This window comes from Equus przewalskii, chromosome 1, assembly GCF_037783145.1.
Source record: "Equus przewalskii isolate Varuska chromosome 1, EquPr2, whole genome shotgun sequence".
NCBI lineage: Eukaryota > Metazoa > Chordata > Mammalia > Perissodactyla > Equidae > Equus > Equus przewalskii.
In genome coordinates, this window is record NC_091831.1 from 11229372 (window position 1) to 11254447 (window position 25076).

Here is a 25076-nt window from a genome sequence, read left to right on the forward strand (position 1 = left end):
ACCTGAAGCAGTCAGGTAATCGTGTGAGGGAGTCTGGTGCTTATTCATACACAGAGGTATGGAGCCTTTATCATGAACAGGTGTGGTGACATGCGGCGTGGGGTCTGGGTGGGGGGCCCCTTCCACGCCTCTGGGAAGGGAATCTGGTAGGACTTTGTGTCTGAGGCTTTCCCGGGCTCTCGCTGCGATGATTATGGGACTCCCTCCTTGTGACATGTGCTATGACATCAGTGGGAATGTATTTGCAGTGGTGATGCATTTTTAAAGGGCTTAATGTGAGGGAAAAGGTTCCCAGTTTCTGAAAGTCATGCCTGTACTTCTTTAATTTTGCTAATAATTAAAATGGATGTTTCCCTAATAGCTGGTTTTTCCCTTGAGTGTGGGGCTCAGCACAAACCGAGGCGGCTGAGCTGGATTTCCTACAGTGTGAGCTCGGGAGCGGCCCAGGTTAGGAGAAAACTGTCATTTTTCGTTTAGACTTTTGGGGCAGCATTCTTGGCAGGTTATTTCAACATAAAGTGTAAAATGGTCCTGGAGGATTTCTTTTATCGTATTTAATTATTGAAGAAAGTTTAGAATACGTGTGTACGTGCAGGAAGAAAGGGGGGAGACAGAAGGAGGGAAAAAGTGGACAGGAATGAAGTCCCCCCAGTTCTTTGTGTGAAAATTCGTGTCTAACAATATAAGTATTGTTGAGACTGGGTCTTCCCTGCCTGGATCTGGGGATGCACTTGGGGGCTGGGATCAAGGAATTCCGTGCAATTGCAGGTAATATTTTGTGAATGTCCTTTTATGCATTTTTCTGGATCCATAGCTTCTATGATCCAGGGTTATGAGATGCTAAAAAAAAAAGGTTTAGAGGAGGTGCAAAACCCTGCAAAAAGGAGGTTTGCAAAAGAATACAAATCCCTCGACCTCAGTTTCCCTTTCTGTTATCTGAGGGTTTTTTTTTTTTTTTTTTAAAGATTTTATTTTTCCGGTTTCTCCCCAAAGCCCCCTAGTACATAGTTGCACATTTTTAGTTGTGGGTCCTTCTAGTTGTGGCATGTGGGATGCCACCTCAGCATGGCTTGATGAGCGGTGCTATATCTACACCCAGGATTCGAACCGTTGAACCCTGGGCCGCCGAAGCAGAGTGCACAAACTTAACCACTTGGCCACGGGGCCGACCCTAATCTGAGGGTTTGATAAGATGATCTTTAAGGTCTCTTTATTAATGTGAAGTGACTATTAATATGTTCAGAAGCCTTCGGATTATCTGAACGTTGTTAGGAGGCTTAATTTGATCTGGGCGTAAAGAGCAAATAGCACAGGGCCTGGCATCTAATAAGCACCCACTTCATGTTGTTGTCATTGTTCCTAATGAGCTGGCCACATGGGTCTCCCTGGACCTGTGGGCTGGCCACGGCACTGGCCACAATGTTAGGAAACATCTAGGCTTTTGGAGACAGTTGCTCTCTGGTGGAGGAGGAGTGGCCGCTTCGTGTTTTCAGGCAGCTGTGTTTGCTTTCTGTAGGGTCTGCACTTACCTTGTCCAATATTGGCAACCGGTTTGAACCCTAAGAAGAGTTCTTCCATTGCAGGAGTTTTGCATCGGTGTCAGAGTTTATTAGAAAGGTAATCTAATTATAGATAAGAAAGGAGTTTTTAACAACTGGAAGCACGCTAACTAGGGCAGCTCCAGTTTAGGCCGTGGTCCTCTTGAATTGGAGAGGTGAGTGTGTGTCTGTCCATTCCTTCTGTCCTCGTGGGTGGTATTACTATACCTTTGGTGAACAGTAAGTTCAACCTTGACTTTCTGTTGCACAGGGTCTTATTATGGACGACTTTTTGGCTTGCTAATTTGGTAGCTCAGTTTAATGTCTACTGGGCTGGACCAGAGGAATATATGTCTAGAGAAAAATGTGACTACGTTCCCGAAAGGAGCCTGAGCCTTAATACTAGAGGATCCTTTTCCAATTGTCTTGGCTTTGTATACTATTATGTCATATATCATATCACATCGTCCATCGTATATTACTTGTCTTCTAGACACTTTCTCAAGTGGTAACAGCGGGGTTGGGGCTACTCAACTGACCTAAAAGGAAAACAATTTCCAGGAGATTTGAGTTGTTAAATATTCCGGTTTAAAAATGAGTATTTTTAAATGGTCATTCATTGTTGTGGGGTCCAGCTGAGGAGTGTAAACTCAGTTATTGACTCCAAGGGGGGCAGGCCTCAATGCCAAGTTCTGTTGATTAATATTCTAATTATTTACAGTATAGTCAAGCTTGATTACCCTGGGGAGGAGCTGACTCTTACTTTCAAGTTCCTCCTGACTTGTCACCTACTCTGTTTAATTAAGTCATTGTTGACATTAACTGACATCTTTGTTTACACTAGCCCAGTAGGAGCTAAAATAAAAGGGCTTTTCCAACCCCAAACCCTTAATTACTTTCCCACCCTCTGCAAAGTGTGATTCTGAAAAGTAACAACCTGGGGAAAAAAGTAGTTGCATGTTTTTTTTTTTAAAACTAGTTTTTTGGCAACCTTCTGAGGGGCGATGCTGTCTTGGACCAGTTTGGGTTGGTCCAAAGTTCAACAGCAGAGGGGTTGAGTGAGGGATCCACGCGGAGACCTCCCTAAGTCAGATTTTTTTCAGGATGGTCTAAGTCCTTTGTTAGAAGTATTGTAAATGCCATAATATCAGCCATACGTATTTAATTGCAAGTTAAAAGAAAAGAAAAAAGGAAGAATATATCCGCATACCAAGAGTGAATGATTTAAAATAATCTTCTGTTTTGTATTATCTGCATCTTTTTTCCTCAATATGAGTGTTAATATTTAAGAGTTGATTGTAACTCGATAGTTAGCTTAGGAACAAGGACTTATTCTTGGTCAATTAAACCAAATGCAGGCTTGTGCAGTTAAATACACAATGAAGTACACATTCTTTATTAGTATATAAAGCATTTCACAATTCATAGACAAAGAGCTGTGTTTAATATTACTTCTAGAGCAAAAATCTGGCAAGCCCGGAGAATTGGTATTTGTATACTTTCTATACTGGCTCCCTGTGATCCAAATTGTGTGCGTGTGTGTGTGTGTTTTGCCTGTTTATTTTAACCAGTTAAAACACTGAGCACCTTCTATGTGACAAGCCCCCCCAGTAGGCCACATAGCTGAAGACTTGTTCCTTTCAAGTCTTCCCTACCCCGTTTCAGAGAACCAGAGCAATCCAATGTGAGATGTTTCCAATATCAGTCTTAATGAATAATTACATGGTTATGAACTAACTGGGATTGTGTTTAAACAGGAAGAGTTTTGTTTAATGGTTACATTCTCAATAAAATGTGTGCAGTGACCCTCCCTCCTGCCGTCTGTAGTTTGGGTGTTTCCTTATCCAGGGTAATTGTTAAAAGGCTACCAACCCCCTTTCATCAGAGTCCGGCTTAATTTTACACTTCCATTGAAGCTGTCAAATTTTAGTCCTTAAAGGGAAACGTGGGAAATTGATTTTGGGTGCCAGCGGGTTCAGCTAGCTAGGAAATGGAGCAGGTGCGCTACTTTCCACTGAACCGGCTGATTCTGAGCAGGGTGACTTGTCTTCGTAGGCCATTTGGAAATTATTTTCGAAAGGTTTTCAGGCTGTCCCACAAATGATTCTGACCCAGGAGTTTTTACGCAGCTGTGCAGAAATGTCCATGGTCTTTATGATTTTGTTTTCCTTGAAGGAAGACGTTAGTCTTAGGTTTTGCGTACTTTTTATCCTTTTGCTATATCCAAGTGAGATTTATATATGCCTCTGCTTTTCCGACTTTCCTGGCATTGGAGTGCTTGATGTTGCTAACCATACCACACCCATACCCCACATCCATCTCTCCGGCTTGCCTTCTTAACTGATGGTAATGATGTTGAAGGCTCTATATGGCTGAACAATGAGCCTGATTTGTAAGGGCAGAGAGTTTGGGTTTAGCTGAAGAGGTGGGTTTCTGAGCAGTTACGCTTCAGCGTCGTTATATCCAAGATGAGTAAACCCCTACCAACTGGTTAGAGGCTCTTGAACTTAGAGCTATGTGCAACTTGTGTTCCATTTTAGGAAAAACGTTTATCTTCACGGGAAGCCTTAAGGCTTTCTGGCAGCCTGAGAGTGTCCACAAACCGGCCACCTCTTCTTACTTACCCAGGTAGACCTGGAGCACACAGCCAGATGCAGCTCTGGCCTTCTTAGGCTGGGAATGTGAGGAAGTAGGGAAGGGAGGCTGAGACCAAGTTCTTTAAAGATGTCTGGCTGAACAAGCTGCTGGCCACTTCACATGGTCCAGCAGGTCTTGGAAATGTCTCCTGAAATTCACAAAGGTCACACTTTTACCAAGTTTTTTTCCTCCTTGCTGTGATCCCTTACCTACCCCTTTATAGGGCATGATCGAAAATACAAAATGGTAGCCACATCGGTGGTATGTGGTGGTTGTAGGCTTTCACTGGCCTCCATTGATGTGACTTTAAGCTTTTGCCATTTATATATTCACATAAAAGGATATTTACTTACCGGGATGGGCCACAGTCGTCCTTTGAAGAGGACGGATGAAATGGAATAGGCATACGTTAGGTTTTTAGTGATTTTGGCTTTGGGAAACTCGCACCATGATGAAGTTTTAAGATGTTGGGTGTGAGCTGTTGTCATTTATTCCACTTTGGAATACCGTTGGTAACTCCACCCTCTTCTGGACTTTTGCCACTTGGTGTGAATATTACAAATTTCAGGTTCTTTTCACTGTGGCGAGTCCGGGAGCTAAGCTGTGGCGTACTGTTCCTTTAACCCCTTGTCCAACTAAAGAATAGTAAATTCCAAGTCATTTCTGGATGGAAGGCACATATATAGAATTTCAGGTTCAGTGAACATGTTTTATGAGGAGGTCAAAGAATAGCTTATAAGGAAAGTGTAGATTCAGGAATGAGGACAAGGGATGTATTTATTTGTATGATTTATATAGGACCTTTCCATGAAAGAAATAACTCAATTCTGAGCTCTTACGTTAATAAAGTAAACTCTTAAGTTGTCATGATTATTTTCCAACACTAGAACTCCTTCTGTGTTACTATATGTGACCTCTTTTTACGAGGCAGTTTACTGTTAAGGTTTTCCATACATGACCAATGGCAATATTTTAAAAATATTAAGACATTGAAAAGGGCAGCTTTGTGTGTGTGTGTGGAGGGGGTGGGATGGGGAGGCGTTATGAAAAGAATATAGAGATCTTTGCAGTGGATGAGTTTACAGTTTAAACCCTGTGAAAACCCTAAACTTAAGATTGTTAGTTGCCCCAGCAGAGTGTGGCTGCCTTCAAGGCACCATCTTCCGGTCCCTCTCGCGTCCTGGATTTCCACCAAAACTGCGTTCTTTGCCCACTGAGGTAGCCACACAATCGAATATATGTCCTAAATATTATGTTCCAAATTTAAAATCACCAAATCTTTAAAAGATCAAGAATTCCGTCTACAATTAACCTAAATTTGGCATCTGCCATCTTTTTTTCATATAAATGAATAAAATCATTTTAAATGGCACGTGATGTACTTTCTGGGGACGCACACTCACAGAAGGAACTTGGCCTCGCGGGAGCTTGGCAAGTTGGCTTGGAATCTCTCCACTCTGTGCTGGTGCTGGGACCTTGACAAGTTAGATAACCTCTCTGGGCCTTGCTTTCTTTATCTGAAACGGGGCTGATAATATCGATTTCAAAGGGAGGATATGAAGATTAAATGCAAATGGGATGTGAAGCCCCTGCTGCAGTCCTGGCCTGTGACGGGGCTTGGGGTGTGGGGTGGGGTCTTCCGTAAATGCTGTTTCCTCCCTGCCCCGCCCACTTCCTTGTCAAAGTGAAAACCTGATATGGGATTCGAAATCAACGTTTCGGGGATGTTTACCCAACAGCATACAATGATGTTTTCTGATGAGCGGTATCTACATTAATTAAAATAGAAAGGAGCTCTGGGCCCTGAGTTGCTCCGATCTTTTTTATTGCTGGACTTTAGATAATGTGATCATCTTGCTGCTTGCAGTCCAAATGGTTTAGGCTTGACGTTTTTTTTTCCCTGTTGATAAAAGTCATTTGCAGCTACGCAATAACCCGCAGGACGTGGACTTCACGAGGAACAACGTATTTTGGCAAGGAAAGAGTTTTCTGCGTGAGGCTTCCAAAAGATTGTCAGTAGGCCCTGTGAAGGATAGTGGAGAGAAAGTTACGGGATTGGCTGGGGGGAGAGGGATGTAGCACACTTTGCTTTTTGCTGTTTTGAGGGAACTCCCCAGCATGTGATGGTCATTCTTGCCAGGTTTGCCTGTAGGGACTGCGCCTGGTCAGCCTGTTAGGCTTTCCTAGTGCACAGGCCGCCGGGCTGCAAGTCTGCGTGGAAGGGCGCTCAAGGAAATTGATATGGGACCTATGGTCCTGAAGAGGGTGGGGCTGAGCAGTCATTTTCATGTTATACCCAGTGGGGGTTACTTGATAGGAGGGGAGGGGAGGTGTTAGTGGATGGGGTCCTGTTCCTTTAGCCCCTTCCCTGAGAAAGAGGATGATGAGGATGAGGAAAGTGGTGGTAATGGTAACCCTCACTACCGTTTAAGTGTCTGCCACGTGCAGACACAGTGCTAGTACTTTGACATATGTGATCTCTAATCTTAATCCAGCTGACCCCAGGTATTCCTCTTCCTGTTTTATGGATGAAGTAACTAAGACTTTTGGAGATGAAATGATTCCTCCAAGACCCCCACAGTTAGTGAGCGTGGGCCCAGGGTTTTGGGTGAATGTATTGGTGCGACAAAGATTTCCCAGTTGACTCCTCTTTCCTGAGCAGAAGGATCTTTTGTGGAATGCTATGGTGGCCCTCTCATGCTTTCCTAAATCTGTCATTCTTTCCCGCATATTTACAACTGTTCCCTTAAAACTATTTGAAGAAAAATCACATGCAATAAAAATGGCCCAATAATTACCACTTTGTGGTTCTAGAATGACCTCCAGTGGAACGTAGCTTATTGGTAAGAAGCTAACCGTCTCTGCCGCCCAGGAGACGGAGGGAGACTGCCCTGAGTCCCAGTTGGTGACCCAGGCTGTCCCATGGCAGGAGTTCAGGACAGGAAGGGCTGGCCCTGTATTTGCCCGTTGGCTCGTAAGAGCAGGAGTGAGCCATCCCCGGTTTTTCATTGTCCCATATGGCTTCTGGTGGTTTGCCTTCAGTCCTACTAAATGTTAGCCATTCCGGTTGTCACTTTGATAGTGTGTCAACTTTTCTTCCCAGCATTTCTGATTGGTGATTGTGTCAAGGCCCACCAGCGCAAACCCATGGACCTGAGGCTCCTGCAACTGGAGATCATGGAGGTGACAAATGACAGGGCTCACTTGGCTCTTCTCATGTTAGAGAGTAGGAAAGCAAAAAAAAAAAATCCAAGAGCAAAGGGCAGAAGCAGCAACATCTACGCTTCCTCAAGCCTTGGCCAGGAAGGGTGTCCCCAGGGGAAAAATAGGGAGGGAGTGGAGCCCCCCCCTTTTTTTTTTTAGAGATTGGCACCTGAGCTAACAACGGTTGATGATCTTCTTTTTTTTTTTTTCTTTTTCTCTCCAAATGCCCCCAGTACATAGTTGTATATTTTAGTTGTGGGTCCTTCTAGTTGTGGCATGTGGGACGCCGCCTCAACATGGCCTGATGAGTGGTGCCATGTCTGCACCCAGGATCTGAACCGGCAAAACCCTGGGCTGCCGAAGAAGCCGTGTGTGAACTTAACCACTCTGCCACGGGCTGACCCCTGGAGCCCATTTATAAAGCCAACAAAGTTCAGTTTGGTGGTTAAAAAAATAAAGTGAACTCTGAGGGATTCTAGTTAGATGTGGCAGTGAACCGAGGCTGGTTTGTTGAGCTCAACTTTGTGCTGGTCACCTGCACAGCGAGTCCAGGACACCTGGGGTCGCTGACGTTCAGAAGGGGCTTTGGTGTGGGAGAGAAGTTGTGACCTGCTCACCTGGATGGAGACGCTGCAGCTGCCCTCTCAACCTTGCAGCCCAGGGTGATGGCACCTTCCAGAGCTGGGCAGAGACCCCGAGGTCATTCGTATAGCACGCTTTTCAGATTGCAGGATGATTGCTATGGCTTCTTTGATTTGTTCCCCTGAATAAGTTTTTTGAGACCTTACTGTGTCTGTGCCAGGTTCTGTGGGGATAGAAGGGCGAGGAAAAACCAGCCTCAGGGACTGTCCAGTTGGGAGATAGGCATTTTTCAAATAACCGCAGAAATGAAGGGCCAGTTCCAATCCCAGGTGCTCTGCAGGAAAACCAGAGTGTGTCGCAGCTGGATTCGGGAGCCCTAACAGAGGGGTGGGCACTGAGACTGGAGGTGGAGGCCGGGCCAGGCTAGTGGGCCCTGCGCCCCCGATGCTGGTCTTCAAGGAGGTGGGCACCCATTGTGATTCTTCAGCACACCCGCTGCATCGGCCCTGGTCAGTACCAGCCAAATGTGTCGGCGAGGTTGCTCCCTGCCCCGTTGGAGAATCGTCCAGGGCCTGGTCTCTCTGCTGTCCGCTGTCAGGTTTCACCTGTTACTGAGAGGTGCCTACCCTTAAAGGTATGGCAGGTGAGGAGGTAGTCCAGGCAGCCCCCTGCCTGATCTGGAGTCAGTCATTTCAGCCCGCTCCTTGACGGTCTCTGTTTTGGAGCGGCAGTTTCCTGGCAGGCCACTGTGGAGGTGGGGAGCTGGCCCGAGGGCTGGGTGGCCGGGGCAGCCAGGAGGACCTGGGCTGGGTAAGCGAACACCAGCTCTGCTCCCCTCTTGGGGGCCTTGCCCTGGGACTTGGAGATTCAAATAAGGCTCCTTCCTCTCCTTGGAGAGGGTTGCACAGTCTTGGTTTAAGAAAGGACCGGTACGCCCTGTCAACAGGAAGCCAAGATGCTTGGGAGCGGAGCACAGCCCTTCCAAGATGAAATGCTTTGGCGAGTTTTGAAAGGGGCTCTGCTGAGAGGTGGGAACGCTTCACAGCTTGTTTGTTTTCTAGAAGCTTTTACCTCTATGCAAATATGCGGCTTCGGGCAGGGGAGAAAGGTTAACCCTGGTGGCGCCTATCTTAATTTGGAATTTCCTGAATTAATGTGCCTTCAGTCCTTTGGCGCAGGATCCCCCAAGGGAGAATTTTTCTTTTCTCTGCAAATTGAGGGGAGAAAAGTGATCCCTGTAGCTTCGATCTGCCTCTCTGGGTCCTTTGGGACAAAACCAGCTGGGAATGTGCCCCGCCCCCCTCGGTCTCCCTGCCCCCACTCCCGAAGCTCCACTTTAGGGAGACCTCTCCAAGAGGTCATTCCGATCCAGCTGCTTGCTAAAGACCCCTCAGGCTACGAATGTGTGCCTTTAGCCTGGACACATTTCAGTGCTGGCCAGGCCCTAACTTGCTGAGGCCCTAGCTGCCAGATCAAACCCATTCAAATGAGGAGGGCCATCTGTTTCTTAGTATCCAGCTGCTGTCCCTTCATTTGCAAATGGCTGGGGTGCTGCTGGCAGGACCAGTCCGGGGACACATCTGCAGGCTCCCAACGAGTGTTGGAACTGCAGTCCTGCTGAGAGGAGAAAGGCCGAGCCCTTTAAGTAAACTTGCTGGACAATACTCCCAAAAGGTCCTCAGTTGAAAAAGCAGGAGGCACCCTTGCCCTCGTGGAATACCACTTAACACCCGCTCCTGCCTTTTCACCTTTTCTTTCATCTGGGACCACTTGAAAAACATTCATGTAGTCAGAAAGTTCTTACTGAGGGAGGGGATTGGGGGAAAATGTCAAATAGGATTTGAACATCCATGTGACCTTTAAGGGACTTATAAGGTAATAGTCATAGCCACTTGACTATGCACCATTTATTGACTGTGTTAGGGAGGTGAGCTGGTCCCAGCTTCTGGGAGCTACAGGTAACATCAAGTGTGGAAAGGTCACCGTCCCTGAAAACTCAGTTCTGGGAAGTAGTCAGACTGCTGGCTTTGGGGCATGCCCTCTGGAAAGCAGGCTAATTAACCCGCTTGCTATAACCCAGGTCCCTAAGCTTGTGAGCTGTGCGAGGCACAGTCAGGCCCCTTGCCTGGGAGTTTAGTGTTCAGGGTTATTCCCGGCATGCTGTGGGCTGTGGTCAGTCATCCCTGAGCCCTGCTGGGATCCTCTTAAGGGAATTTTGAGGGGGGATTACCGTGTCCCACATGTAAATATCAGGTATCTCAAATTTGTCAGATGGATGAATAGTAGGTGGTATTCCACTAAGCCACGCGCCTCGTCCCTTACAAACTGATCCAACAGGTATTGTACATGGGTGTTGATAATGATGACTCTCACAAGATCCTTGGATGTTTAGTTCCATTTGGGAACATTCCAGAAATCTCCAATTAGGTAACTTATGATGTGACAGATTTGTTCATTTGAAAGAGAACCTTGTTTTAAAGTCAGAAGAATGCAAATTGAGGTTCCCACCTGATGGAAAAAAACAACCTGCCCGTCAGTTATATCAAGCCACAATCCACAAACAAGGACCCAGGCTCACCCTGGCCCATGTGGGGTTGCAGGCAGGCCAGGACCCCCACCGAGGTGGGGGGTGCTTTCTCTCAGATATGCCTCCCACTTTAGTTTACAGAGGGCTTCCCACGCAGCGTCTGGTTTTGTCCTTGTGGTGACCTTGGTTGTCGGCAGGCTAGCCTGGAGGTATTCTCCCGTTCTCTAAATCGAGACCTGGGGGCTCAGTGACGGGAAGGGGCCACCCGAATTGATATGATTCCTCACTGCAGAAGGAGGTCTCAAACCCTTGTCCTTGGACACTGGAGCTGAACTTCTCAAACCTGACCCTTGGCCCAGCAGCATTAGCATGACCTGGGAACTTGCAGAAAATCCAGAGTCTCGGATCCCATCGCACTCCTACTGACCCAGGAACTTGGGAAGAGGAGCCAGGAGGCTGCCCAGGTGGTCTTCATGATAAAGTCTGGGATACCCTCCTCAAGAAGCTCTCAGTTGGAATGGGTGGAGGAGCAGACTGTCTTTGGTTGTGTGTGTTTACTAGGTGGATAACCAAAGGCTGTGGGGTCTTGGAGATGGGAGCAATGTGGTCTGTCTTCATGAGAATCAAAGGAATGTTCACAGAGGAGGTGATATGGGAGCGGGCTTTGAAGCCTGAATAGGAGCTTGCCACGCAGAGTAGCAGGACAGGGGGTGCAGGCAGAGGGAACAGTACCCATGTGGACAGACAAGCCTGGGGAGTGAGGGAGAGGGTGGAGAGAGATCTGGGACCAGGAGCAACCAAGGCCTTAGTGCAGGCAATGTTCTTTGGTTTTATGCTGTCAGAGTGTGCAGTGGTCTGTGCCGCCTTTTTGTTTTAGTGGAGGTCAGATTTGCTTTTCAGAAGATGTCTGGTGGGCCATGGTGGATACATGGGGTGGGCCAGGGGTGATGGGGTAGGGGGCATGCAGAGGTCTTTTGGGGAGGTGCTAGAGGCCTGGAGTGGACCCTCGGGAGTGAAATCTTGCCCTTACTTTCTCTTCCGCTGCCTCAGAGGCAGAATGAATAGGGGTGGGGATGTGGGGACTGATGGATGAGGTGGGAGGAGAGCCAATGGGAGCTTGGGTTGACGTTGCAGGGCCCCATTCAGCAAGAGGCGAGTGGTGGGAGGAGGAGTTTGAAGGCTGGTGGTTGTGGGTGGGACCTCTGTAGACATCCAGGTAATGTGTTCCCTCGGGCGGGCAGAAATAGGAACCTGCAAGTAGGGACTTGAGTGGCATTGGCTTGGAGTGGGTGGGAAAAGCTGCAGAGATGGAGGAGATCAGAGTGTGGGGAAGGGACGGGAAGAGCCAGGGCTGGGACTCTGAGCATATCCACAGATAGAGGAGTGTGGGGAAGGAGGAGGCTCCCAGGAGGGGAAGAAGACCTCCATGACACGCTCCTGTTCTGCACACGTTCCTGTTCACACGTGTGCATGCACACAAGCAGAAAACAGAATGATGCCGTAGATAATTAACCTCTAAACTGTGTGTTAGGGGCTCTGGACATCTCATAGAATGTTCCCTCTCTTCTCTAACATCCGCATCCTTCCATGTTGAGAAGACCTGGTGAGTGGCTTTTCCAAACTCGTTCGTGCTTAACTTGCTGCAGGTGAGGAATGATGGCTTCAGCCGGCAGGGCTTTGTGATGGCTGGTGCGTTTGAGTTCTTACTTGGGTCTGGCTGTTGTGCAGGTGGCTCCTGTGCACTGTCTCATTCATTGTTGTTTCTGGTTGGCAGGTGGAGAAACGTGAAGTGACTTGAAAGCCAGGGTCAGTGTGTAAGTGGCAGAGTTGGGCCTCAGGTCTGTTCCAAGTCTGTTCTTTTAACCTCCCCAGCTTGTCCTTGCCTTCTCTGAAGAGTCACCGGGAAGGGGAGAGAAATGAGACTGGAGCCTTGATGCTGAGGTCCCATGAAGGGCTCAGGCAGCTCTGGGAATTGAAGGAGCATCTGATTTGAAAGGTGGCCTCTCCCTTCATACAGTCAAGAGGCTGCCTCTGGCCGAGAGCTGCCATCAGGACTTGGGGCACGAACACATTTTTGGGGCAGGGGGTTAGGTTTTCAGAACTGGAGATGATGTATATTCATTTTACAGATGACAACTCTGCAGGGCCACTGTTGACCTTAAAAGGCTGTGTCTATAAGAGTCAGGCAAGTCCTGTTCGTTCCTCATTCCTTCATTCCTTTACCTCCTCGTGAGGCTGCTGACACCACCCCCCCACCCCCCGCCCCCAATTCTCTTTCTTCTGGTGGTGATACAGGGAGTACAAACCCTTCCTTCAGAGAAGGAGAGATCTCCCAGTGGTCTCACTGGGTCAGCAGGGCCAGTTTTTTGATGACACGGTTTTCCTTAGAAGATCTTGAGAAGCACCAGCTTCCTTCGCCTTGTCTGGCAAGTGTGTTTCCAGAAGGCAGGGGCCTGGATGACCAGATGGCCAAGTGCATAGGCTCCTCGTGGTACATCCGACTAAGGGATGGGGGCCACTTTGACATAACTTGTAGTGCCAGTTTCTCCTTCCTGGACACTAGAACCTAAGGGCCTGTCTCTTTGGCAAATGCATTTTGAACAAAGCTCAATTTTGAAATTCTTGCTCCAGCAAAGCTGCCAGTATCTATGGCTTTTATGCAGGCGGCTCTGGTTCAACCTCTGGGTCCTGGTGGTCCGGTGGGGATTTTGCTCTCGTGAATGCAAGAGTTTGATGTAAGTATTGTGACCATGGAGGAAACCATGACTTTTGTGCCCCTCTCTCTCTCTTTGAGAGAACACTATACTTAACAGCCTAAAACATCCAGATCCAAAGGAGAAGGGATGCTGACAAAATAGGGAGTGAATATTTCCACTTTGGTTCCAAATGTCGGACGATAACGGTGACTCACTCTTAGATGGGTCCATTCTTAAGGATTTTACTATTTCTACATTTTTATTTTGTCATGGGCAACAGCATAATTTTTTTTCAGACTTGGAGAGCTGTTCACCATGTTTCTCAAAGACAGACCTAAATGATATGAGAGACGTGCCTAAATAGATAATTTTTAATGGTTACCATATTGGAAACATTAGCCATCATCTCATCTGATCATGAGGAATGTGAGCCAGACTAGAGTTTCTGGAACAGTCAAGCTACTGGGGCCGAGGTAGCTATTAGTGGTTGCTGCGGCCCCCTTGATACCAACAAGGAGAGTTTTAAGTCCTGACGTGTGTCTACAAGACACCTGACAATTGGTCGGAAAGAGAGAACTGCAGCCTTCCAGCCTGTTTATTTGTCTGTGTTTCATCGCCTTGGCTTCTCCTGGTCCCCCGTTTTTGTGTTGGCAGTGTTTCTGGAGGTGGAGGACTCCTGCCTTTATACTGTGCAGAGTATTTGTCTCTGCCTCTCCCCCTTAAAGAACAAGTAGTCCCTCGGCCTTATAAGGCCTCTGTTTGATGTCAGGATTTTTGTCTTCTGCAAGTCTGTTCTTGTACAGGGGGAGCTTTGAGGCTGTCTGAGCTGAAGCGGCCAGCTCTGCCACTGCCGTCTTCTTCGTGTGTGTGTGTGCGTGTCTGCAGATCCCTCAGGGAGGGCATGCGAGGGCCGTCATGTCTGACTTCCTTGTGGGGACCGCAGTGCCTTTGTATTTTACTGTTGGTAAGTTTTGATGCCAAGTAGACTAAAACTGTGCCGTAGAAAAGTGGGCACTTGGCTCTTTAAAGCCCCTGGGCTGAACATCATGGGTCGCTAAAAAGCTGTGTTGAATGCCAGGTGTCTGTCTGTCCAGACTCACTCCCTCCATTTAAGCTTATAAGAAATACTTGAGGAGCGCTCTGTATTCCCTTCCTGTGGACAGAAAGTTGGGCATCGGCCCGTTGAAACTTCTTAGCAGGTCCATGAGGTGGCCGCTACGGGCCAGCTTCAAGACCAGGCCGGCGAGCCGAGGCTAACCAGAGCAGACAGGATCGGCCGCTGCTTGCTCGCCATGTGTGTCATGTACTGTGACATTGCAGTGACATTTGCACCTTTGTTCTGTGTGTTTTTTCTGTCAAAACATTGGCAGCCCAGACCAGTGATATTTATTCCTCTTCTTCAGGTGGCGGGATATCTGGGGGTGCACCTGGAGACCAAGGCTGTTTTACCAGTTTGGCCCCGAATGCTGGTATTCTGGTTCCCGCAGGAGCCCTGAGCTGGGCCAGGAGGGCCAGGTTTCTGCCTGCAGCGCAGAGCACCCAATGGATGGAGGTGCCTCCCCTGCACTGACACGCGGCGCACCTGGGCGCGCTGCCTCTCCTCTTTTCCTCCTCCCTCTCTTTCTTCCCTCCTTCTCTTCCAGATGAATCTGTTTAGGGATTTCTTTCTCCTTTCTTCCTTTTTTCTGAGGAATATGTTTAGGGCTTGGACACCCCTGACTTTCTGAGAGGCGACAGCCTCGGGGATGTGTTCCATGGGTGACCCCTGCATCCTTGAAGCTGGGGTTCCTGTGTTAACTGTGATAGTCTTGGCTTTTGAAAAGACGGCGTCCTGAGGAAACCCAGAAGAGGCTTCATTTGTGTTATGTGACGTGGATAGGTGTCCCATTGGCATAAACTGCTTTTTTTCTTCCTTAACAGTTTAAATCTGTCGTCCGTTCTCCGTGAAACAATTGGACAGGGCAAGACGCGGGTTTCCCATCTGTTCTCTGTTTGCATTTGGGCGCCATTTCAAAAACCACATGGGAAAAGTTTATAGGCAAACATTATAAAAAGTGACAGTCTGAAGTGCTGCTATCGCTGGTTTGGCAGCATAAAGTGTTACCTGAAATAGCTTACTGTTCCGAACTCTCCCGAGCTGCTTCAATTGTCTCAAGACATCTTCCTGATGACACTGGCGAAGAATTCAGCTGGATGTGTCCAATGGAGGCACGTGAACCACAGCTTTTCTCACTTTTACAAGACTTTCCCCTCCCAGGGCTCTCTTCACTACGAAGATATGTTTCCCTGTGTTTATTTACCCAGGGGTAAACACATGCAGCTCGTAGCTAGTGACATCAGCATGATGTCACACTGAGAGGTCATGACCTCTACTCTGATCTGCTGAGGGACTTGAGGAGTCAGGTAGCCCCTGCCTCAGTTTCTTTTCCCGTTGGCTCTTGAGGAGTTTCTCCGGGGAGGGAAAGAGACCCAGCTTGGGGCAGGATTGACACACAGACTCTGGATGGCTGCTGTTACTCTCACCTTTCACTTTCTGACTAGCTGTAGAGGTGCCCATCTCTTCCATGTTTTTAATATCAGAGTAGTTGATTGAAGAGAAGCTGCCTGATAACATGCTGCTGGCACTTCTCAAGTGTTTGAAACTTCTGGGAGAAAGTTCAGGCTGACGCAACTAAGCAGCCACTCGGCCGAGCTTTCCCGCCAGTCCTGTGCTTGCAGCAAGTCGAAACAAGCGTGCCCAGCCCTCCCAGAAAGTAAACTTGTCACCTTGTTTGTGTAGCAATTTTAGGTAACAGTGACAAAAAAGGTCCAACACGAGTGTGTTTCTTCCAGCTTTCTCTTTTCTGTTTGAATTTTATTTATATTCTGGAAGATAAGTGGAAATGTCTTCTGTCTGTGGAAGCTTCTGAAAGAGCATTTGGTGTGTAGCAAAGTGACTTCTGGAACCTTCCTCCCAATGTGTTTTGGCAGAAACAGATGAGGGACATGCGCTCTGCATGGATTTCCACCCCCCACTCACATAGGGAAGGTTAAAAAGTATGCTATAGAAGCAGAAAAAATAAATCCAGGAAATGTTAATATTGCTATAAAAGGTATTGTTTAAATCTCCTTGGGAATACCTTGCCCTGTGTCAACCGTCATATTTTACAGAGCAGGCCGTGCAGCATGGTGGAGTCAAGGGGAGGCACTGCCTGTGTCAGGGGAAGCTGATCAAAGTCAGGCAGGCAGTGAGGGTATCCGCATGCAGCCTGGCTGATGTCAGAGGGAACTGGTGGGTTGTCTTGGCTCCCGCAGGACAGTGTTAGGTGGATGCCCCCAGGGAGATGTATACAGAGCAGTGGAGAAGCATGTTTGCAGAGAATGGGCAGGGAAGTCAGCTGAAGGGTTCACACACAGGAGAGAAACCAAAGCCCCAGATGGCCTCACGGGAGGGGAAGGGACAGACCTGCCTCTGCTGAGCCAGCTTTTTGGGTTCCAGGCCAAGTGCCTGTATTCTTGACACCTTGGCCTGAGATGTCTTTGATGCAGGAACCTGGGCGGTGCGAGCCTTTGGCGGGCCTGGGAGGGGATCATGTGGCATTCCGCCCCTCGTCGCTGTGTGCCCCACTCGCCCTCCCCCTGACTCACCCTCTTCCTTCTCTCCTTGGTATTGTTTCTCCCTGAACTGTTCCTCCTGTTTTTCCCCTTTCTATTGCTTTCATTTACCCACTCCCCCTTCTTCCTAAGATGGCGCTTGAGGTCCTCCTGGCATACGCAGGGGGACTGCTGGGTTCTGCTGGAGTTCACCACCACGGACGCCCCCCACCCCGAGATGAGCCTTTTGTGGAGTGACCACTCAGAGGAGGGAGGAACACACGCTTTCTGAATTTACCATGGCAGTAGTTACTGACTTTAGACTTGGAGGTCAGATGGCTTAATTTTATGGATGAACATCGTTATCTTATTGATGTATTTTGGGGAGTTATTTTACTGTCCTTGAAGCTTATCATCTAATTGGAAAACTGGGTGACGGTTTTGACCTGGTTTTACTGGCAATAAACACCGCTCTTAGTACACTGTCCTCTCACCAGCCCGTTGAGATCGGAGCCCATCATCAGTAAAATTGTTTTGTATCTATGGAGATACAAATCCACATATTGTCCGATTATCTTCTGAAAATGGGGGGGCTTGAGATCATGGTGAGTGTCTTGAGCCTTGAAGAATGACAACAGTAGTGACTGTCATGGGCTCAACAAGATATGTTTGGAAAGCCAGGTTCATATTGCTTGGCTCGTTGGGTCCTCACAAATAATACCCCGTTGTGGGGGCGTCCTTGCTCTTCTAGTAGCGGAGGACCCTGAGACGGAGAGGATAAGCAGGAACAGAGTGGCGTTGGAACTCGAGGCTTCGTCCTCTTCCCATGCAGGGCAGTGCCCGGTTATCGAGCATCTTCTGTGTGTCCAACCTGAACTAATCACGGTCCTCACTGTGCTGTGTTCCTCCTCCTGCCACTGGCAGGTGGTAGTGTCTTTTTGGTGACATTGGTCCAGCATCCCAGACACCCCTGGTTTCAGCAAGACTTTGTGATTTACCTATTTCAGGTGAAGGAAAGGATTCTCCATGAAAGTGTTTTTCTTTAAAAACGGAGAAATCATAACTCCACCTTTGTCAGGAGAGAGATTTTTCTGTATCATCATTGCAAGTGTCTTGCTTATCATTTTTAACAGTCATAGAGCATCCACGGCCTCTATGGCTTCTCCTTATCTGAGGGCCAAGACAGAAGCAGGTTGGCTGCACAGCCCGAGTCTCTCCTTTAATGGAGGGAAGCGTTGCTTGTGTCCAGCTGCTCCCCTGCTCAGCAGTCTCTTGGTAACCAGTTCTGGCTCAGAGGAAAGCAAATTCCGTAACATTCTTGATGACTTGCTCATCACATGATGTGGTCCTAATAAATATTATTTCATGTAAATTCATTCTAACATCGTGGGTGCTATTTCGGTAATTATTGTTGGTTACAAGGGACCCGAAAGACTTCTGATTCCTGCTGTAAGGGGTTGGACCAGGTGGCCTTTGGGGCCCTCATCCATTCTTATGTTGTGGCGGTAGGTTGCTGGAAGTGGGATATGGTCTGAGATTTGGGGCCAAACTGAGTTCTTTTTTCTCCTTCTCGCTCTTACCCTCTTTCCCACATTTCCCTTTCTCTCCCTTGTCTGCTCAGGATCCAGAGTTAAAAATATTTTTATTGGTCACTCAATTCAGCTGCGTTGGGTAGAGCTTAGCTTTGGGAGGCATGGCCTGAAGACCTTCCAGCTAAGTTCTTAACAATATCTTTCAACTATCGCTTTGCCCTTCACTTCTCTTTAGGGAAGTCTTCTCCGAACATCCTGTACTACAGGAGTTGGCAGCCTTTCTGTAAAGGATAAGACTAAATATTTTAGGCTTTGCAGGCCCTTGGGTCTCTGCTGTAAGCGACTGCTCAGCTCTGCCATTGTAACACAACAGCAGCCCTAGACAATACGCAAACGAATGAGCATGGCTGTGTGCCAGTAAAACCTTGTTTACAAAGACGAGCGATGGCTGGGTTTGGCCTGGGGGCCGGAGTTTGCCAACTCCTGCTCTAGAACGGGTCCCAACTCGCCATCTCTGGGTATGCTGCTATCTTGCTGTATTCCTCTTCCTGACGCTTAAGACCACTTTGCATATATCATGCCCTCGCCCTCCTGTGTGGGCCGGTGGTGGTGGTGGTGGTGGTGGTGGTGGTGGTGAGGAGGATTTCTGGAACCACATGCCTGCGGCCCTCGCTACTCTTTCAACAGCGGGACTGAAACACGAAGCGGTTTTATTTCAGTCTTATGTGGGAGATTTGTCCAGAACACGCTCAAAAGGATAAAACAATTGCCTTGTGATGCTGCCCAGATTTGCAGTCGTCCCAGAGCCAGGAAGCTTTGTGTTTTCCGGGCCTGGGACTCCGGGTACCATTCACAGCTCTCACTGTGAGGGATGAAAGCCGATTCATGGACCCTTGTGAGTCCCAGCCAGCGGCTCTGGCTGTTCTCCTTAAAGGCTCAAGGTTCTTTCTTGCCTGCATTTGCAGAGGTTGCATGGATTGGGTCCTCTTGGGTCCCATCCTGCCCTGCCTGTTTGGGGACTGGGATCATGTTCAACATGGGCCACCTTCTTTGTGTATGCCTCGGGGATGGGGGGAGGCACAAGGAGCCCTGAAATCTCAGTCCTTGGGAGACAGGACATGTTCATCAGAAATGTGGTGCATCCCCAGGAGCTGACGTATGAGGAGAGAGAGACCCACTTCACTTGGGGCCAGGGGGACTGATGGCTCTTGTTCAGGAGGAGACTGCGTGATTTGGGCCTTGAAGGAAGAATTGGGTTTAGCAAGGAGGAGAGGGAGGGAGGAGCCCTAAAGGAGACGCAGGCAGAGGCCTGAGGAGGCTGGAACCCGGGGTATGTGGTGGGGGCTGGCGGCCAGGGAGGGATCCAGCTTCACACGGAGCGTCCGGCACGCGGTGCCCAGCGGCTTCGTTTCAGGATCTGTTTAAATGGACCTCCTCTCGGCTGTCTGGAGCATTTTACTCCTTGTTTTTGGTGCTCAGGCCTCGAGGCTTTTGTCGTTTTAAGGAAAACAACATGTCCCAGCTCAGAATTAAGTCTCTAGATGAGCAAAATTCTAATCTGAGCCTGAGAGCTCATGAAAACTCAGATGGCAAACAATTTTGTGGAAGGACCCACTAGCTTCCCTTGAGTTGGAGGCATTTCATTTTAAGGAGCTTGGATTTGTATCAACAAAGTCTAGCACAAATAAATATGGGGGGGTGTGTGTGTGTATGTATGTGTTAGACATACAACCATGCAGTTATATTGAATAAAAAATTGGAAATCATCCTTAAAAATAGTCACAAAAATAGAATTTCTTGGATGTTACAGCGCAAGCAGGCGTTGGACTGGCAATTGATTTAAGAGTTCTCTTGTACACTGTCCTTCTATGCTGGGTTTTGGGTTTATGTTTAAAGCCCTTCGGTTTGTGGAAACTCTGGGGGCAGCTTTGGCTGGGTGCTTCCTCTGGTTGTTGTTTCAGATCCTGGGTCTGCTCTGTGCCGAGGGCCCCTTCCTGGGGTGCAGGGAGAGGTGGATGCCTGCTGGGGCCATTTGCAAAACGAGAACTGCCTCTCCTGGGAATGAACGGGCCTCCACTGACCTCTGTTGGACGTTCTCTCCTTCTCCTCTTCCCATCTGTCTCCATCTTCTCTCTCCCACTTTCTGCAGAGCCACCAACCAAATACCAAATCTCCCAACCAGAAGTGTACGTGGCTGCGCCCGGGGAATCGCTAGAGTTGCGCTGCCTGTTGAGAGATGCCGCCATGATCAGTTGGACTAAGGATGGGGTACACTTGGGGCCCAGCAATAGGACAGTGCTTATTGGGGAGTACTTGCAGATAAAAGGTGCCACGCCTAGAGACTCCGGCCTCTATGCTTGTACTGCTGCTAGGACCGTAGACAGTGAGACTGTCTACTTCATGGTCAATGTCACAGGTGAGTCGGCCTGCGAGCCCTCTGCTCTCTTTTCTCTGTAGCTGTTTTCTGGGTAAAATTTTATCGGACAGGTGAAATCATAGTGGGATCTGCTAAATGGACGCCTGGCACAGAGCTTCACAGTTTCTTCTTGATCTGTTTTTGAAGTTCTTGCACAGGACCTGGTGTACTACAGAGGCTGGTCATTAAAAATGAGAGGATTTTTGGGTGTAAAGTAACATTTTTCATTTGAGACAGCACACTTTTATTTAAGTAAAAATGTCTTTTTCCCATACCACTGGCATCCTTGGCATTTAGAATATAGGATTGCAGTTTGGATGCTGAAGATTTCTGATTACTTTTATTAAAATTAGAGTTTCTTGCCTTGATTTTTTCTTCCATGCAGTGAGGGGAACTGCTCAGGCCCCATTTGTGGCCGAGTTAAAAATTTTGTTTTCAGAACGTTAGTAAATGGTCAGAAGGCCACACAGGGGCTAAGTTTTGCTAGGGACTAATTCCTTTCTTGAAGGGAACCCTGAGCGCTGAAAGGTTGTGTTGGAAAGAATTTTGGATATTACACAATCAGTAAATTAGTTGGGGACTTGAGTACTGTTTGAAACTTAAAGTCCAGTTCCAGTATATCCAATTTTATAGCATGTTTAAATAATGTGAAAGCAGAAAACATTGAGAATCGTAATATAGACCAACTGTCATCATGGAGAGAAAATTTAAGCCATTAAAACCATCTTAACTAAACACAGTTCTCGGACTTGTTGCATTGGGTTCCTGGGTTGTTGAGTTTCCTGTCCAGAAGGACTGAGTTGTAGATGATTGCGACCTTTTGCTTTGCGAAAACACAACCGTGGATATGTTCTTTTGAATACAGATGCCATCTCATCCGGAGATGACGAGGACGACACAGATGGCTCCGAGGATTTTGTCAGTGAGAGCAGTAACAACAAGAGTAAGTAATGGCCGTCTCTGAAGGTCCCCGAGAGAGCAGAGCCTGGTGGGAGTGGCGACTCTAACCTGTCTTCTCCGTCGGCTCTTTGGGATGCTGCGTCCTTTGGCCCTCGCCTTTCTCTGCTGTATCTCTTCTCCTGACTCTCAAATCAGAGAATAAACCAGCGTTACTGTACACCCTTCTCTACTGTTTGTCCTTCTTGTGTCAGTAGTCACTCACTTTTGAAAGCAGTTCTGACTTGTCTTTCTTTAGTTTTCTCTTTCCCTTTTGGTTTCTTACTATTTGGAGGTTGAAGCTAGTGGAACCGCATGACATCCTGGTTTTCTTCATAACTGTTGACGGTGCTTGGCTTAGCCCAGGGGTTCTCAACTGGGGGTGTTTCTCCTCCTTCCCCCTCCCCTGGGGGGACATTCGGCAATGACTGATTGTCTCAACATGGGGAGAGGGGATGCTGGTAGCATCTAGTACGTAGAGGTCAGAGGTGCTGCTAATAAACATCCTACACTGAGGTCAGCCCCATAACAAAGCGTGATCTGGCCCAAAATGTCAGTCGCTGAGGTTGAGAAACCGGGGCCTTTAAAAATAGTATTGCATGCTAAGCAGAAATAAGGGAAATGTGCCCGACTTTGCAGATATAAAAGGGGGCCAGTGAGTACTGTTTTCTTCTTTAAAGGCAGTTAACAACCGAGTGCTGACACCCGGGAGGCCTCTGTTCGGTGGCCTCTCGGAGCTGGGCAGCCTGGGTTCAAATCCTCCACCATTTCTGACTTGGGTGAAATTGGGCAAGTAATTTAACTTCTGTGCCTCAGTTTCTTCCACTGTAAAATGGGAATAATAACAGTATCTGATGGGGTTGTTAGGATTAGGTGAGCTCATATTTGTACAGTGTTCAAAAAAGTGCTTGTGTTTGTTCAATAAATAGAGAAAATATAACATTGGTTTTATTTCTCCATAACATGGCTGGAATGTTCCCAAAGTGATTTTATGTTGGTCACTGGCGTTCTTAGATGTTATATTCTAACATTTTCTTGAGAGGATTTTAGTTTAATAAATTTAAATAAGGCCTAAATAATAAGACAATTATTTACTAAAATAGGCTCAGGGCTTTTTAGAGGAAGAAGAGAAAATCGATGTTGTCAGGCACCTGTGATACTGTGGATAATGTGTTGCTTAAGTGGGGAAATGGATTTGTCCCTCAGTCTCCTAGCAGCTTGGGCAAAAAGGGAAATATTTTGGTTTATGTAGTTTTCTCTTTTTGGCAAGGGAAAGCTTGGGGCCTGGGCCGCTACCCTCAGCATCACCTGAGAACTTGTTAGAAATGAAAATTCTCAGGCCCCACCCCAGACCCACTGAATTAGAAGCTGGGGGTGATTCTGAATCACACTAAAGTGTGAGAACCGCTGGCCTAGGAATTCACACGTGCAGCTCTGCCTTGAACAGGAGTTTACTGTTAGAGATCTAGTTCATAAAACAGTGGAAAATAAGGTGAATGAATGTGTTTTCTGCTGTCATTTGTACCAACCCTCTAATGAAGTTATTATTATTTAGTAATAAAACACTGGTACATCAGAAGACATCACTCACTTCTTAGTTCTTTGGCCCCGGCAGGGGAGGCAATGACCCTGGCCATGATGTTGAGAGCCTGCTCTGGGCGGCTTCTGTGCTGGCTGCTGTCTCAGTCAGTGTCCCTAACGACCCAATAAGGTCGAGAGAGGAGTTGTTTCTGTTTTATTGATTGGAAATTCGTGATTCAGGGAGCAAACCACAGAGTTGGAGTTCACCCGAAAGCCTGTTGCGTGTTGAATCGCAGCGCCCCTCTGCCAGCACCCGGGGTGATGGTTGGGGCGGAGGGAGGATGCTTGTACAATTGTTTACAGCTCTAAAGTGATACCTGCACGTGGGTGCCGTTGGTATTGATTGAGGCATCAGGTTCCATGAGCTGCGTTGTGTTGGCACGCCTGGGAGTACACTGTCCTGGGGCTCAGTGCCCTGCCTCATAGCATGTTAACACGAATACACAGGAAGTAATAAAATGTCACAGCAAGGTATAGGTTACATAACAAACAGGCCGAGGGAACCGAATCTCCCTGTTGATTGACTGCCGCGGACCTCCGCGTTTCCACCCTGAGCAATTGGCCTGGCCACCTGTGCAGGAGGGCCAAGTTGTAGAGCGCTCCATTTGATGAATGCTGGCCCACGCCGAACGGGTTGCCATGCGTTCACCTTGCAACCGGGGTTCTTTGTAATTAGCTCTCGGATGACACCCGCTCTGCCCCGAGATGGGCGCTCTGCGGTGATTAAGGGCTGGTGTTAGCTGTGCCAGGGAGACGCTGTGTCGGACACTGCCTCTCTTTGGAACCTGGGAAATATTAGACGCGATTTAGAGTGAGAGCGGTTCTTAGCTGGCTACTTGGCCTCTGCCATCTGTTAGTGTGATTAGGCTGGTCTGATTCACAGCTGCAGCCTGGGGCGGCTGAGATTAAGCAGCTGTGGCCTGTGTGGACAGAGGAATGCCATGGCCAGGGTAACTGGCAAGGTGGGGAAGGGGATGTTGCCGTTAAAACAATTTTTCGCCACCTCAAGTGTCAAATGCCTGACCCGATTAATAGGGAAAATTGTAGAAGCATCGAATTCTTTGCATTTTCAGCCACCTGGCAAACACTCATGTGTCCAGATTGATTCCTTGGCTGCCTTCTGATTGTCTGGACATGCCACTGGGGTGTGTTTGAAAGTTCCGCTTCAGTGAGGTTAACGCATGATGCTCCGGTGACCCTGTGCTGACAGTGATGTTTCTGAGCTTTTCTGAGAAGCATTTTTCTCTTTTTGGGTGGGTAGATCTATATCTTCCGACTTAAAAAGTATATTACAAGTTGTTCTCTCTGCTGCTCTGCTAGATTATTGTTTATCTAATTTTAGTGGTTAACTGTAAGAGGTCAAGTTTATCTGCCTAGTGGAGTTCTTCTTAGATTCCGTGCAGGATGCAAAAAGCATGGTAGCCAAAGACAGCGGCAAAAATAATAGTCAAAAGTTAACGCAGGATTGTTGAATTTTGGCCATGAAACTAGCATCCGTTAACATCAAGGCCTGATTTGATTTTTATGGAAATGTTCTACAATATTATTATATATGTATATTATATATATATAATATAAGGTTGCCTTAACTCTTATGTCGTCATACGAGACCCAGCTCAAAAGTGGGCTCCTTTCTAGAGCATTTCCTCGTTTACACAGGCAGATCGAACGGCTCGATTTGGAGCATTCATGTGTTCTGTTCTGTTGCATCACAGGTAGTACCACATAGTATGTCAGACCTTCCTTTCCCAGTAGACTGCTTCTGGAGGGCAAGACTCACCTGGATGTTGAGTGACTATTTTGTGGAATTATAGTCCTCATACATATCTTTTATGGATCTCATTAAAAACAGAG

The 25076-nt window shown here is 47.6% G+C and overlaps 1 protein-coding gene across 35 annotated transcripts in view; it reads left to right on the forward strand.

The window, feature by feature from the left end:
- FGFR2 (fibroblast growth factor receptor 2) overlaps positions 1-25076 on the forward strand; it is a 103036-nt gene that overhangs the window by 5803 nt on the left and 72157 nt on the right. For 17 of the 35 annotated variants that reach the window (XM_070582938.1, XM_008514131.2, XM_070582812.1 and 14 more), the window contains exons 3-4: positions 20439-20705; positions 21571-21648. The exons of 9 other annotated variants lie outside the window; for them this stretch is intronic. In XM_070582938.1, coding sequence (XP_070439039.1) covers positions 20439-20705; positions 21571-21648 — 345 coding nt within the window. The remainder of the gene's footprint in view (positions 1-20438; positions 20706-21570; positions 21649-25076) is intronic. 9 more of the 35 variants (XM_070583789.1, XM_070583854.1, XM_070584159.1 and 6 more) reach the window with 1 other exon arrangement.